At 41.0% G+C, this 16056-nt stretch overlaps 1 protein-coding gene across 2 annotated transcripts in view; it reads right to left on the bottom strand.

Annotated features, from left to right (window-relative positions):
* The window catches only part of fgf14 (fibroblast growth factor 14), a 93715-nt gene that overhangs the window by 32810 nt on the left and 44849 nt on the right, over nucleotides 1-16056 (bottom strand). The window contains exon 1 of one of the 2 annotated variants that reach the window (XM_079666468.1): nucleotides 1265-2575. The exons of the other annotated variant lie outside the window; for it this stretch is intronic. Within the exon in view, the coding sequence (XP_079522594.1) occupies nucleotides 1265-1457 (193 nt within the window). The 5' untranslated portion in view covers nucleotides 1458-2575. Of the gene's footprint in view, nucleotides 1-1264; nucleotides 2576-16056 lie in introns of those variants that run through there. 2 annotated transcript variants of the gene reach the window in all.

Genomic DNA, 16056 nt, shown 5'->3' with positions numbered 1-16056 from the left:
ATGAAGAAATATATATACCACAATCCAATTCCAATGTGACAGAGGAGGACAGACAATTTGGCACATAAATCAGATCCACACAAAGATCTTGAGATATGGACACACAGATCAGAACCTGCAATTCTCATGCAACCTGAGTCTGACCCATGTCCAGATGTGCTGCAGTATGGATGATGTATACCATTTTAATCTGTGTAAACACTAGGTCAAGGAGCAATTATCATACTCTACTGTTCAAATTTAACATGAAAACAGAAAGTGTACAGGAGAGGCTCGGCCATCAAAATGTCTCTCTTTGTGAACAAGATGAAAGACTAAACTCTGCTTTGAGGTTCCTTTTTAAAAACAAATGTTAATTTGAATGCAAGATAGCCATTAAATAGTGCAACATTGTGTTTAATCCATTGGAGTCACAGTAAGTGTGCTGCAACAGGTTTGATCCCTGATGATTCCAAGAGGAGCATACAGTCGCCTTACATTATTTACTAACAAGGATCAAATAATTGAGGTAATTTCTTTCCTAAATGAATTACCCTCATTTATTTTTGGAAGAAAAATAACGTTCACAGTTGGCACTGATTCCAGCAGAGAACTAATTGTTGGGAGTGCATTAGAACAATCCCAGGTTGCCACATTAGAGCAAATTTGTTCATAACATTTCCATAAGTAGAATGAATATCAGCTGGAGCAATAAGAGGCCATTGGCTTACGGATTCGTAAAATTATGCGAGAAAAGATTGAAAGGCGTAACCTCCATTCCACCGGAGACACTGACCTTTTTGCTTGCATACAAATGAGTTTTATTTCTGGCTTTTTATGATGTGCTTTGGTAGCCTACTAAGCAGTTTAGAAAAACCTGCATGTGCTTCATAATGATCAGGCCCCTTCTTATAATCGCCGAGTTGACAGCTCGGCGTCTAAACTCGCCGAGCTCGTACAACTCGTCAGGAGCCGTGTGCTACCTGGAATGAATGCAAATCAGAGGCAGGTTGCTTTCAGTGGCCCAACACACACAATAGAATCCTCTCTCCCCCTCATTTCAACTTTTTAGGCACGGAGGTGCAATTTGGCAATTTAATTAGCAATAAATGAGAATCATTCATTTCATTATCACCTTGTGCACTTTAACTACAGGAAGCAATGTGATTATGACAGTCAAAGGCCTAATTAGAGCTATCAACCAGTGGTTGAATGCACATGTTTACACTGAATGCACAACACTGTGCCAACAAAGCAGGCAATCTGCACACTAAAGTTCCCAGACCTTGTCTCCGTAGTCTTCGTTTCCTGAGGCCGAAGATGCGCACTTTAGAGAAGATGTCGACCAGGTTCCCATTGCAGAGCCCCTTGTTCTTGTTGGGGCTCTTCCTCCGTCGGTTGGGCTGCGGCCGCTCTAAGTGCTGCTCCCGTGCCTGTCTCTTCTGTCTGATCAGGCCACTGGCGATAGCAGCAGCCATGGCTCAAAATGTCACAGCTGCTCAGGTCCAGTCTGAACAGGGGGCTCAGACTACACAAACAGCCGCCTCTCGGAGCTCGCAACCCGGGTCACAGTCCCATGGTGGCGGCTGAGTGGTCCGTTCCGTGAAGTCAAATGTCAAATATATATATATATATATTAGGAGCTGGTCTTCTGGATTCGTCCAAATACTACATTGTCATTGCTATATTAAAACAGATGACATCGTCGAAAGATTCTTGGACATGATGGAAAAAAATTAGATCAGTTCATGCGTAATTCCATACATGCATCAATAAACATAGTCTTGAGGAAGAGCTACGCCAAACTCACGCGGACCGAGATTTCAGAGGATCATTCATACCTGCACACAGTGATGTTTTTGTTCATTGTCTGTGACATGTTCAGCAGCATCGCCTCCTTAAATGTCCACTACCGGCCGCAGCGTCCTTACAGCACAGCACCCACTCTTTCCTCTTTTACCCCTCCGTTGTTTCCTCCTTCTTGCAGACGAGGTTGCTCTATCAGAAGTCGCTCTTTGGGGTGCCGGTGGGGACGCCTGTGCATGTGCGCCGACAGCAAACACAGACGCCTCATGCGAAGATCACCACCCGAGTGCAGGCACAGCAGCACCGGGCGATGCGAACTTCAAGTTTGCAAGAAGCTATCCGCGACAGCGACCCTGCGGTGACTGATCATTAGTCACACACTTAGAGATAGAAAGAAATACGCAACCGTAGTAAAAAAAATTGATGCAGCAGCATAAATCAATGCAAACTTGTATTCCAGCTATACCTTCCGGTCTGCAGGATTCTCAAAACATGTTGTCTTTACAGTATTCCATACTCACAACAGGGTGCGATAGGAACTGAGGAGAAGAAGAAAACATCCCCAAAGCTGATCTGAATCCAGTGGAGATGACGTCTGCATTGTGTGACAAGCTGCAACTTAACCCCCGCGGCGATCAGCAGACAGTTCGACGCACCATGGGTTTTCCATCAGAGCCCAAGGCGGGAGATGGCATGTATGGCGATCAGTGCGTAAAGGGAATAGGGAAAGTAACGCCAGTGCGATTTCCCACGCTCAGAGGAAAAATAGCTGAAAGGAAGCAGTAGTCACTCGCTTGAGTCTTTATACCCCCCGATCAACAAATCCTTCCCATCAACAAGTCCTCCTAACCACTCGTTAGTACACGCCTGAGTGTGGCGGTGCCCTCCCTCACCGAGCCCCTGCTTGAAGGGGAATGAGCAGCAGGGTTTTGATGCTGACGTTAGATGGCGAGATGTTATCCTTGAATGCTTCAGTTTGGGCTCTTCAGTACATGTGCTTTAAAATAAGGCAGATGCAACTAAACACTCTTTGCTAAATACCTGGAATTCCCTTTAAAATGTACTAGCCAATATGTTTTTTTTAAATCAAGTAGATTCACTTTGTGATCTCATAACGGTAAATAACATTAACTGCACACGTGGAACACAAGCATATATTATATTGTTTTAATTGCAAGTCTTTAAGGCTGTGAGCTATACGTTTGCAATGTGTTTTCAGCACCAGGGACAGAACCACTAATTTCAGCATTGCACAATGATGGAGGAAAACGTTTCCTTAAATCGGTCAATATAATCTTTACTTGTACGACCACCAGAGACTGCAGGATATCTCATATGTACCACAAGCATCTGGATTTCCACTTAATGCTCCACTCCACATTATTTCTCTATTAAAATAACGAATTAGACGTGTTGCTTAACCGCAAAAGCCAATGAAAGACAAAATATGTCATCCTTTTTCTTGGTTTGGGATTAATATCATCCGATTCCCAATCACAGGCACGGAAATTGAAACTCAAGAGAGCCATCTGCTGTTTGTGGCTGTAATTAAACATTTAGGCTCATAGGGGAGTGTAGCGCTTTATTGCACTGCCCTGTGCGTCCATTCTGCAGCACCTGTTGCTATGCATAGATTGAATGTAGAATGGGTTAAACTGGCTGGCCGATGCACAACTACAGAGGGTTCATTCACACACATTTCCTTTTCAATGCAGCAACAACGTCAATATTTAAAATGTTAAAACCGAAGTAAACTGACGCTTTCCCCCGTGGCAACATTAGTGCCTATATATAATGAAAACCCAAATTATCTTTTAAATGCCATATTTAATTCAATGTAAGGGATATTTATGACCCTGCCTGTTTTAAAATCATTCGTATGTCAACCAGTGCTCAGGTACATCACCCCCGTCTCCTCACCCTACTCCACTCGCTCGAGCTCTGCCTATGGAAGCACACATTACTTTATGTCCCGCGTGCACAGCCTCCAGTCCCGCGCTGCAGCAGACACACTGCAGTTAGCGCTCCAACCAGCAGCGGACACTGTCAGCTCAACAATGGTCCCTCAGCCACAAGACCCTGCAGAACAGCACCGTCACAGCACCGCCTCTCCATCGGATAGGGTTACTATTTCACTCACATTGATAATCAATCTTCTTCAGTTAACGCTATACAGAGGGGGAGCACTGGAATGTAGCTGCAGCTCAAAGGAAAAAGGGGATTAAGTATTGCGGATTTATCAAGCAAGCAACAGGATCATAAAACTGTGGTTGCATATTGCTTTCTACAAATACTTAATAATAATAATAATATAAGAGCCTGTCTAGCATTACTGTCCAATTAGAATTTTTTTTTTAATTTAAGGTTGAAAAACAATTAGAGCGAATTATGAGTTTAAAACAATCCCGATCCCAATGTGAACATACTGTATATGTTGTGTATGTTATGGTCCAACAAACAAAGTTGGACCATATCAAAGTATTATTAATCACTGTGATGTCTTGAGCAATTCAAGTATTTAACTCATAACTATGGCACTCTAAGACCAAAAAAAAAGAAAACGCATTTGTCTGGATCCAGGGAGAGAGGAGACGAGAAGCTTTGCACTTATTTTGGCTTTTGGCTTTTTTTTGTCACACAATATGAGTTTGAATGCATGGATGGTTAAGACAAGCTTTCTACAAGAAACGAAGCATGCACATGTAAAAGCCTTACCACAGCAAATATAAATATAGGAGCCAGGTAATCAGTATAAACCCCCGAGAATGTTTTAATATCAAACATACAGACGCAGGGTGTGAAAAAGCACATCAAACCCCTGTGAAATATTCATTCATGAAGCAAAACAAGGACCCACATACCTACATTTTTTCTCCTCCTACATTTGAACGAATGAGACTCCATGGCAGACCCATTCCAAAGCCCTCTAAACCAAAACCCTTTCCTGTGACCCCATTTATACCGCCCCACGAGGAGCTAACACGGTTAGCAGGAACTGACAGTTGCCCCAAGCTGTTCACCGACACTTCATTCATTCTTTAAGTTAGAGTAACACATTCGGACATTTTGTCTGAGATTAGCTGCAAATGAAAGAGGACTAAATGTTGCCTTAGGATCTTATTTGGAGGAAATTAGAATAAATAAGAAGAATAAATAAGAAATGTGCATATCAGCTAATGCTGCTCTATCATCAAGAAGATAACAGATACCATTATGCCCTGCAGAAAGTCTATGGTAAACATGGAGACCCAAAGATTGAGCAAAGAAGATGTGAAGCAGTCTTTTGAAGCCCCATCCTCATCAGGACAGGACATTTTAATCAAATCTCCTCAGAGGAAATTGCATTACTGTTAGTTAGATGTCCTGCTGCAGAGGCAAAGCAAATGTCACCCAATGGAACCGGGATAAACAACCCATTCCATTACTGCCATTACTTTGCCTTAGGGCCATGTTTCTTTATCACCCAGTCTGATAAGGAAAACAGTGAGTGGGACTCAGCACTTCTGAGTGCTGGTGAAATAAAAGGAGCTTAACTTGCTGGAATCAAATTACTTTGCATTATCAAAGACAGGGGGCTAATTTCATTTAAGATGAGTAATACTTTTGCTTAGCTAGGATTTATGTTGTGTTTTCTCTCTGTGTGTTTCTCCTCCTCCCGATGCTTCAGCTGTTTAATCATTCAATATTATCAGTCCATCTACTGAAGCTATAAAAGCTTAGAGAGCCAGCTTACGGACAATGTTTCTCATTTGTTACGATGAGTCTAATAGTTTGAGCTAATCAGGGCGCTAAGATAGACGAGTGCACTTCAAAAGCTTGTGAGGTGGAATGAAAATGGAGAGATTGACTTAAATGGTCACAGATTAAGAGGGAATGGTGAGGCCCTGGAGGAGGGAGAGGGAAAGACAGATCAGGGGATCATTAAACATCAAACCCTGAAGAGCAATGTTGTACATTTTAAAGCGACTGTGTCCAAAACTATTCATTATTATAGTCAAATAAACCCAAATGTATCCTTAGAGGACATTTAAAAAACAGAACTTTTTTTTTGAAAGAAAATCTATAAAGAGAGAAAATAAGAACTATTTATTCAATAAATGTCATGCCTCTGCGCCCCCCAGGGGGAACCACTGCGCTAACCCTTTTTTGTTGTCATTTCCTGTTTTACTTTGATAATCTCCTCTCTCATTTCAGGTAGTTGGACTCGACCCATGTGGGTTCACTGACCTGATTACCTGACCCGCCCTTTTTGTTTGCACCTGTAGAGTCCCTGGTGTGTGTATTTATTCTGTGCCAAGTGCCAGATGGTTTCGAGCCTTGTGATACTTGCCAGCCAGTTGTTATCTGAGCTACAGTGAATTTAAGTCACATTTTTTGGAGTCCTTGCTTTACATGAGACTTTGTATTGCCTTGCTTTTCACCTTAAGTACATTCCTGTTTTGAACCATCTTTTGTCTGGAGTCGTGCATTTGGGTCCTATCATTTTCATGTGTGCCCCAGTCGTTCAATACTTCCTGCTGCAGTCTTTAACATGCAGGTAAAGGAATACATTAAATAATTCATTAATGAATACATGAGATAGCTGAAGTGATTAACTGAGAAGCAATTATTTAGTGTTGCTTTACTGCCAGCAAATCCGCTCCTGGTGCAGTGTCAATGAATAATATATTTGGAAAGGATAGAAAACAACCCTGGAGAGATTTGGTTCCAAACGAGTGGCGGAGCGGGTCCATTAAGCCACTGCTCGTAGACATTCAAGTCACCGGTTCATCGTATAAGATATAAAATCTCTGAAATGTACATCACATAATCGCCACCAGGTGTACTAAATATGCCACCAGAGAGTACGTATAGCCGCATCACGATACGTCTCTGTGTTGTGCGGGTGAGGGAGTGCTACACCATCTCTCTAGGGAGGAGATTAGAGAGAGCCTGGGGTGTGGAGCCCACTGACTGAGAATTTAATGAAACACAGTGGCGTCAAACCGTGAGCTGCACTCACAAATAGTTTACTCCCAGTTTTAAAAAGTACTGTAGATAACACTTTTGTTGCTGAACTAAAACTAAAAACAAAGTTATACATGGCCTGTATCCCCATAGGTGAAAAAAAAAACCTGAGAAGAGGGGTGTGATGTTAAGAGACGGGGGGGGGGGGGGGGGTGTTGCCCTTTCCTCTAGTGTGTTATATAGTTTTTTTGTAGTAAATGGTCTTCAAAGGCTAAAATCCCAAAGTTCCCCCTAGTGGAAATTTCTCTACCACACACTCAGGTGAAAAGAGGTGCTGCAGCACAGACAGTATGAGAAAAATAAAGACCTTTTTGAACATTAAAGCATGTTAACGTCACAGTAGAGGCACAAAATACAAATATGACTCTGAAAATGGCACAATATCTCCTCATTAATTTGGTCGTCTCGATTGAATTGTGAGTTTTCATAGTGATAATGCCAATGGAGCAACATAAATAGGTCGTCTTGGTAAAAGAAAGTTCAGTTTGGTAACAGAATATATATATTTGTGGCTGTAGGCTTTTCTGCTGTATACTCAGGGTTTAACACATTTAAATAAAACCTGATTACAGCAATGGGAGGGAAGCACAACTGGGTGAGTGCCAGTGATTAAACACAGGCCTGTAGCCCCTCACCAGCAGTAATCAATTCACGACCGTAGAAGAAAAAGCCCAGCAACCCAGCTATATGGTGCATTATTTAGGATGAAGCCCACTGAACGTTTTTTAAAGACAATAATGTATGATAACTATAAAGAGAGCAATGCACAGGCAGAATAAGAGTGTCACAATTCTCTAAGGAATCAATATGCTGGTCACACACATCTCCTCTCTCGCTCTCTTTCTATCTGTCTCTCTCTCCCACACACACACACACACACACACACACACACACACACACACACACACACACACACACACACACACACACACACACACACACACACACACACACACTGCTACTTCCTTTGATCCTATTTTAAGTATGCAGCAGTGAAGGAATGTGCCTCGTCAGCAGCACTGCAGAGCGAGGTTCCTTGGAGAAGCCCCGGGCAGTTTGGGAGAATATCAATTAGTTCAAACTGTGTGTGTGTGTGTGTGTGTGTGTGTGTGTGTGTGTGTGTGTGTGTGTGTGTGTGTGTGTGTGTGTGTGTGTGTGTGTGTGTGTGTGTGTGTGTGTGTGTGTGTGTGTGTGTGTGTGTGTGTGTGTGTGTGTGTGTGTGTGTGTGTGTGTGTGTGTGTGTGTGTGTGTGTGTGTGTGTGTGTGTGCGTGTGTGTTGAAGTTATTGTTTATTACAAGGTGGGCAAACGTGTGGGTGCATAGGTGTGTAGGTAAGCAAAAACAATGTGTGTGGCCACTTGAAAATGCATAGGGTTTGTGGGTTAGCACATCAATATTAATACATTTCTGATGTAGGTCAAGGACCCGGTGTTTTTTGGAGCTGGAAGGCTTAATAGAATGGTAATGAGGGTGATGGTCGGGGGTCAGGACCATTCAGAGATGTGATATGGGGGAAACCAGGTCAGTGAAAACTACTTTGAGTGCTGTGTCTGCAAGACAAGGTTGAAAACAATGATACAACCCAGGTTACATTCAAAATGAAGACTATTTTAAGACACTGTTCCTGGTCAGCATTTCCAGTTAAATCTTCTTAAAAATATAAGCATAATAGCCTCTGTCCTTGTTGTATTCGGTGATTTTCAACTATAGAGGATACCTGATGAGAGAGATGAAGAAGCACCACAGGCCCAAACCTGTCTGCATCACCAAAACTACACAGACAATAATGTGAAACTATTCCTTTAAGCTCTGCACTTGATCAGCTACTTCTTAGTTATGTCTGATAACACTTTTAACAAGATCAGGTTCCTTTGTTTCTCGAACAGACACAAGGTCTGATATGTTTACAATGCAGTCAACATATCTGAGCATTGTTTTAGGGTTTAATAGTATGATAATGGGGGGGGGGGGGGGTGTCAGCAACCAAACAGTTGAATGACAATCATGTTGAGCAAACTGCAACTTGAAGATGCAATGATTGATTTTTTCAGTTTCTACATGATACTTTTCACAATACACTAAGGAGTATATTCGATTTGTGTTTAAAAATAATATGTCATAAAGCTTTACATGCATGAACTACCATTGTGGGGGAACATTGACTACATGACGAAACTTTTCCAGATATAAACTTTCTTAATGACAAAGCAACGGCTGTCGCCTTGTTAATAAGACCATAACACTAAAAAATGATACCTCCATAAAATATTATGTCTAGTGAGTGTGTTTCAGTTCACTCCCGTTTGAATGATTCCTTGTCCTAGGGGTCTATTAAGGTGTACTCATAGGATATGCACCATAGATCTCACAAGAGACAGTGTGTGAAAGCCACTTCTGATTGAGAACCGCAATAAAGTTGTCCCAATGAGACAATGAAAGACTAATGATGTCTATAAGTGCAGCTCCAGCTAATGACGATCAGCGCCATAGCTTTGGCAGCTTTGAACCTTCTTGGCCCTCAGACTGAAGTGAGAAGAACAGATGAAACCCTGCCACGATAGAAATAATGTGTCTGTGTGTGTGTGTGTGTGTGTGTGTGTGTGTGTGTGTGTGTGTGTGTGTGTGTGTGTGTGTGTGTGTGTGTGTGTGTGTGTGTGTGTGTGTGTGTGTGTGTGTGTGTTGTGTGCGTGCGTGCGTGCGTGCGTGCGTGCGTGCGTGCGTGTGTGCGTGCGTGCGTCCGTGTGTGTCGAGTGACTGGAAGCTATAATGGAGGTGACAGGGTGACAAGGAGTGCAGTGATTAGTCTGAAGTGACGGGGTTAATACTCCTGTATGACAGCGGCCATTAACCAGCAGACATTACCACACACTCAGACAGCCATTAATGCCGTCACAGATCAAATGTTACCAAAGCTCTGACTACATCAAACACTTCACACACACTGTGTCCCAGGATACACTCGTACGTCTCATTGGACGGGCACCACAGTGACATCATAGTGTGGGAATAGACTGTGACCCCTGATGGGAAACTCCAAAATACAGATACAAACAGTGTTGATTTAAAAACAACAAGTGTCGGTTTGTGTATACGTTTACATTTAAAAATCAGTTTGAAAAATGAGCTAACTAACATTTTAACTTTTTTTATTTTAGATTTTATCTTATTTACTCTGCAGGTGACTTTGTATTTAAATAGATTGTGATACTGTATTCATATCAGAAGTATGCCTTAATCCATGCCTTGCAAAGTGTATTCAGTATCAGACAGTATTTCTGTCATGGATGTAATTCATGTAAGTCATGTCATGGATTTTCTGACAAAAGTGATTATTAACATGGATTTTTTTTTACTTTTAAATTAAGAAAATCCATGTGGTGAATAAAAGTTTAATGTGTCAGCTGCAAACTACCATTCCAGACAACATTTTTTAGGTTGGGAAACCAATAACCATTAAATAGGGCAAGGAACATTACAATACCACATTAAAGTATTAGCACAAAAAATAAAAATTACTGTATTAACCATGATGTATCTTCATCTGGAACACATAGCAGGCCTCTTACAACACTCTGGTGTACTCTGCTATTACGTTGTGGTGATGTAACATTTTATATATCAATTATATTATAACTACTTCACGATTTCTAGAGAAAAAAATCCTCGTGAGCAGCTGGCTTGAAGGTAAAATGGAGTATAATTTGTTTTTGTTAAGTTCCTTCTTTTAGATAATTGGCACTTGCCAGCCCGTCACATTAACTCACATTCCCTCTTTGGAATTTAGTGACATTTTGACAAGCAATAAAGAAAAGCTGCAAAAAACACATGACTTGCCAACTCAAAACATTTTGGCTCCACAAGTTCACCATAATCACCACTCACATAAATGTAGAGCCAATAACACCACCCACAGTATATTACTAATAAAATGTACAAAAGCTGAAGCTCACTGACATGTTGAAGACAATTTTCATTCAAATGTGTTTATATGTAATATACTGACTTCTTTCTAGCTGTAAGACATAAAACAGCATTTAATAAACAACTATTTCGTTTTCAATCGGTTTTGGTGCAGTAGGCTTTACCTAGGCTGATCCATTTAATCCGTTAAACCAACCTTGCTGCATTCTTAAATAAAAAATTAAAATGCAGAACCCTGTGGTGTGTTTTTTCCCCCCTTTATATTAGCATCCTTCCATGCTTATGTTGCTGTAACATATTGCTTTACCACCTTTCAGCCACTAGAGAGCAGTACAGAGCTCAGCAGGACACTGCTGCAGGATTACAACGTTAATGAAGGAGACACAAAGGGATATGAGAATATTTATGTAGCTCTGTTCTAAAAAGTTTAATTTTGACAATAATCTCAAAACCTCCCACTAAAATTTAACCCTGACAACTTCTATTGCAAAAGAGCAACACAAGGTTTCAAATGATCCTGTTCATTTAGCAAAAAGGGGAGATTTCTGGAAGAGTAACAGTCACTACTTTATTGTCCCGCTTGTAAGCAAATATCTAAATATTGTATCTTCCACTGCATTAAGATAACAAGCTTTTAAAGCACTTCACTGCATTTACATTGGAACCCTACAAGAAAAAAACAACTCTTGTCTAAAGAGAACACAGAGTGCCAAAATACTACCAGAAACATCATGTGTCTGTGTCTCTGATACTGACATGCCCTCGTGTCCAACTCTCAATCAGTATCAAGTTAGCAATCCATCTATCAATCAATGAATTAACTCTTAAAGGATGTCACGTGTTGTGAGCAGTCACTAACATTAGAGTCAGTAGTGATAAGCCATAATGTGTTTCTGTGCGCTAAAACTGATTGACCCCTTTTACCAACTGGTGTTTAATACAAACATGTACACAATGCTTTATACTGATCATATCGACTGTAAAAAAAAAGAGAATAGAGCAATGGAATAATGTCAGAAATAAAGAGAATAAAAGAAAAGAGGCATTTGTTTTCATTTCCATACGTTATGCAATGTAGGCACAAGCAGTATAGATCAGTGCCTCAGGACACAGTTTCCAATAGCAATCAGTGGTGCAGTGCCGTAGGATCCCACTGTCACTGTCACTGAGAAGCGGAGCACGGCCAGATGAATACAGATACCATTTTGTGTGTGATAAAGCAAACATTACCCTTTACCAATTGATCGCTGACCCTAACACTCCACTGGGTCAAAACTAAATCAGACAAAATGACACATTGTGTAGATAAACTCACTTTTATGGCGACAGATATAGACCTCATGGGGTTTATTTTGTTCTTTCTTTGGCTATTTTACACATGTTAAAATGCCTTATTAACATCTATGCAAACCAGGATAATTAAATAATAATGATAGATATGTAGGCTTTATAAAAATGGTGGGATGAGCACCTTTAAAACTGTTTTTATACTCTGTGTCAAACGGAAAAATACAAAAGAGTTGAGGAAAAGATTTTAAAAAACCCACTGTGAAATGGAGTGTTCCATTTGCATGTCTGCTGTTAGGGCCTAATGAGAAATGACACATTTGTAATTACAGTGGACTATAATTAGCTGGTGTGTAAGTGAGATGCCAGAACCCAGGACTTTATGACTTGGCTACACAGGGCTTAAACGGAAATGGAAAATTGCTTAAACTTAATGCGAAAAAGATTTAAGATTGTATTTGTTTTTCCTCAACATGAAACAGACTGTTGGACAGGGACAAACATTGGCAGGACGAAGGCTGCGATGTAGACAACGATGCCTTCACTGTACCGCTGAAACTCACTCACCTCCTCCATCACGCCTACTGACAGAGGAGGTGGAGGAGGACGAAGAAGAGGGACGTGTTTTTATCCTGAGCTTCGGGACACATAAGATCGAGGTTTTGGCAGAAGAGAAGACTGCAGATGATGATGATGATGATGATGGTGGTGGTGTTGCAGATTGACACGTGTCTGACCTCATATGATGGCTGCGTGGCCTAGCCTCAAGTGATACAACACCACACATTTGTTTTTGAGAACTAACATCATTATACAACTTTGTATACTTGTTACTGGTTGTAATGTGACTGATTTGGAGTCTAACACATTTTCTCTGTGAACAAATGTTTAATAAATTATTCCTGAAGCATAAAGCAATATTCTTCATCAGTGGGGGAACTATCTTTACTCAAGTACTGTACAATGTGGAGGTTCTTGAACCCGAGTATTTCCATTTTAATACTCTAGATTAATTTAGCTGGTGGTATTTTTCTAACTTTGCTGTACTTTACTTTTGCTAAAGTTAAATGTTGTTTGAGGACTTTTACACAGTAATTGGTACTGATGGAGAAGTCTCATTTTTACTTTTTTTTTTGTTTTATTTGACCACTTTTCTTAAAAACAGTAATTGTTCTGCTAAAATAGAATAAAAAGAAATATGCATCTTCTGTTGTTTTGTCTTTAACAAGATATGAGTTGTTAGAACATACAGTAGATAGACATTGTAGAAGGTGAATGAAGGTCCAGAAAATATAGATTCACAATTGATTACATGTTGTATTGAGGCATGATGACCCCAGACAATTAAAGCTTAATGATGTACATTTTCAAAAGAAAAAAGCATGTTGTTCTGGCTAAACCACCGGTGAAGAAAACCCCACACAGTGATCACAGTAAAGCGTAGGGTGAAGCCCAGCAAAGCGTGCAGCAGGTGACTGAGACAAAGCGCGGATGCAGAGGATGCATGTTTTTCTGTTAAACCATTGTTTCAGTATTTTCCCGGCCAATAGAGGATTTGACCTTTGGACACGGCTCTAAAAATAGACGCATTCCCAAACAAGGGGGAGCTTCTGGGATAACACGGATGTCTGCATACGCACATGCAGGCACATGTCCCCCTCCATCAGACCCCTGGACACACGGTCAATTTCTGCTCAGGGATATGCGCTCCAATTCTATCGATGTGCTTGAATTAGATTGGTTTAAGTTATTTGTCTTAAGGAGATGTCGTAGTTCTATCTCTCGACAGGCTAAAAGCAAAAATATCGTTTTTTTGTGCATTCTCAATCGCAACCATTACATGCATCAATATAACAGTGTGCTGTCCTCACTGTACTTTATAGTGGCAATACGCCCAATACATTTGCCTACAAACTAGCCATAACGCTGCAGTAATCAATATTTATTTCATTAAACAATCTAAAAAAAAATAATCCATGCAATATTATTCAAAGTATATTGCCTATTGCGTTTGAAACATCGACTGGTGACCTAATCCAGGAGTTCCCTCATCTCTACAGATTGATGTTGTGTCTTTCAGCTAACTGTTTTTGTCTTACAACTCAACTGTTTTGTTTCACCCCGAGCTCCCATAACCCCCCCCCCCATACTATACTTGTCCAACACTAGAAAGTAGCGATACAAAGTTGGCGACTAGTTGCTGAACACTATGAAGCCGCAAACTCCAGATATTTCCCTCATTTGTTGGTGAAGGTCAACACAGAGCTAAACATAGTTTCAATATTACACTTACAATTGCCATGTGGCCTGAAACACGACAAAAAATAAATGCAAATGTTGCTACATATCTAATGGATGAGTAAATAGGGTATTATTTGTTTCATATATCGCCTTCAAATTCTAGTAATACGAGTTTACCACACGTCCAAAGTGACACAATGTGACTCTGAATGCTCATCAAACTCCATGGTAGTCTGTCCGATACATTCAGATATTTCTTTTGAAATGTCTGGTTGATGATGCTAGAGTTAGAGGTAAAAAAAAACACCAGTGTGTTCATCCTAGGAAACCCATTATATACAAGAACCTTCACGGGAAATAGTTGATGTGTTGTGACACTAATAGCACACACATACAAGCATTTCACCTAGAAGCTGCAACAGAAAAGTCCAGATGTGTCCTATGAACATAATGTAGTTCTACTTTATGCATTAAATATCTGATTTGATTAAAATGTTGTTAACAAAGATGGTGGGGACAGAGAACAGGTTTACTTTCCATTACAGAACCATGAGAACCTTCTTGTATCATTCATCAGCTCAACACATCTGTTGAAACCCCCCACATACTCAAGTCTCCCACTCTGACACTGTGCTTTGGTCGTATCCACACTGAAACACACATTTTGCAGAGGGACATGGGGAGATACGGCGCTCCTTAAGTAAACTAAAACAGACTCTGCATTGCAAGCACACTGTTGCTAAGTAACACACAGGAAGCTCCCTAACGTACACTCCAGTAAGTTATGTGGCCTACACGGTGCCCAGGTAAACACACTGAGTGAAGTTTGCACGACTCACTGTGTACCCACACGAGTGGGATGGGCAGCTAACATCTTTGGGCACTTCTACTGATGCTGATTGTTTTCTGACAACATTTACATACAGGCATAATGCTTATAATATATTGACACCATACATTTTGATGACATCTAGTGTGCAAGAAAAAAGCGGCCACAGGAGAAAAATGTAAAAGGGTGTGAGTGAAAAATGACAGAGTATGAGAATGATTGAGGAAAAATAGTCAGAGAGGCCGGCGCCGTGCTGCAGCAGTGGAATAGCCAGGCCATGTAATTTATGGGAGCCCATACTCATAAAACTTGAATCTTGTCCATGAAGTGCTGAATCATTTGGTGTGCGCACACATTCGTCCGCCTCCTGTTCCCACACATATGCATGTGTGTACACAAGCAAATATGCACAGCAGACACACACACACACACACACACACACACACACACACACACACACACACACATTCAGACATCCCACACACACACACATTCAGACATCCCACACCACAACATTATCCTTCTTTACATGAATCGCCTTCTAGCTGAACTTGTGCTACATCTTTTATTGACAAATCTAACATGGAAGACGCCAGACAACCCCAACGACCAGCTCCAAAATCTATATTTCCCATTCCTTCTACAGCACCCAGCACCCACCTACTCACTCCTCCCACTGCACTTGAGTATTCCCAATAAAACTATTTTATTATGAGCCCTCTCCCTTTGGGTTGGATCGAGTAAGTGGTTGAGTTCAGCTCTTCAGCACGGCAGACACTCGATACGAGCGCTAGCTTTGACTTCATGAGGATAAGTCAACCTAACAGCATTAGCAGATGAAACACACTGAATGTTACCCATGTTAAACAGGTTGGGGAAACGACATGTTGGCAGAGCCCCACAATCTCATGATGGGAATCTATGTGTAAATACATTGACTCTACAGCACACGGTACAATTGATCACTGTTTGTTTGCATTGGAGCA

This window comes from Notothenia rossii (assembly GCF_949606895.1).
Source record: "Notothenia rossii genome assembly, chromosome: 2".
Classification (NCBI taxonomy): domain Eukaryota; kingdom Metazoa; phylum Chordata; class Actinopteri; order Perciformes; family Nototheniidae; genus Notothenia; species Notothenia rossii.
Note: the sequence above shows the minus strand (reverse complement) of the source record. Positions and strands in the feature narration are given on the sequence as shown.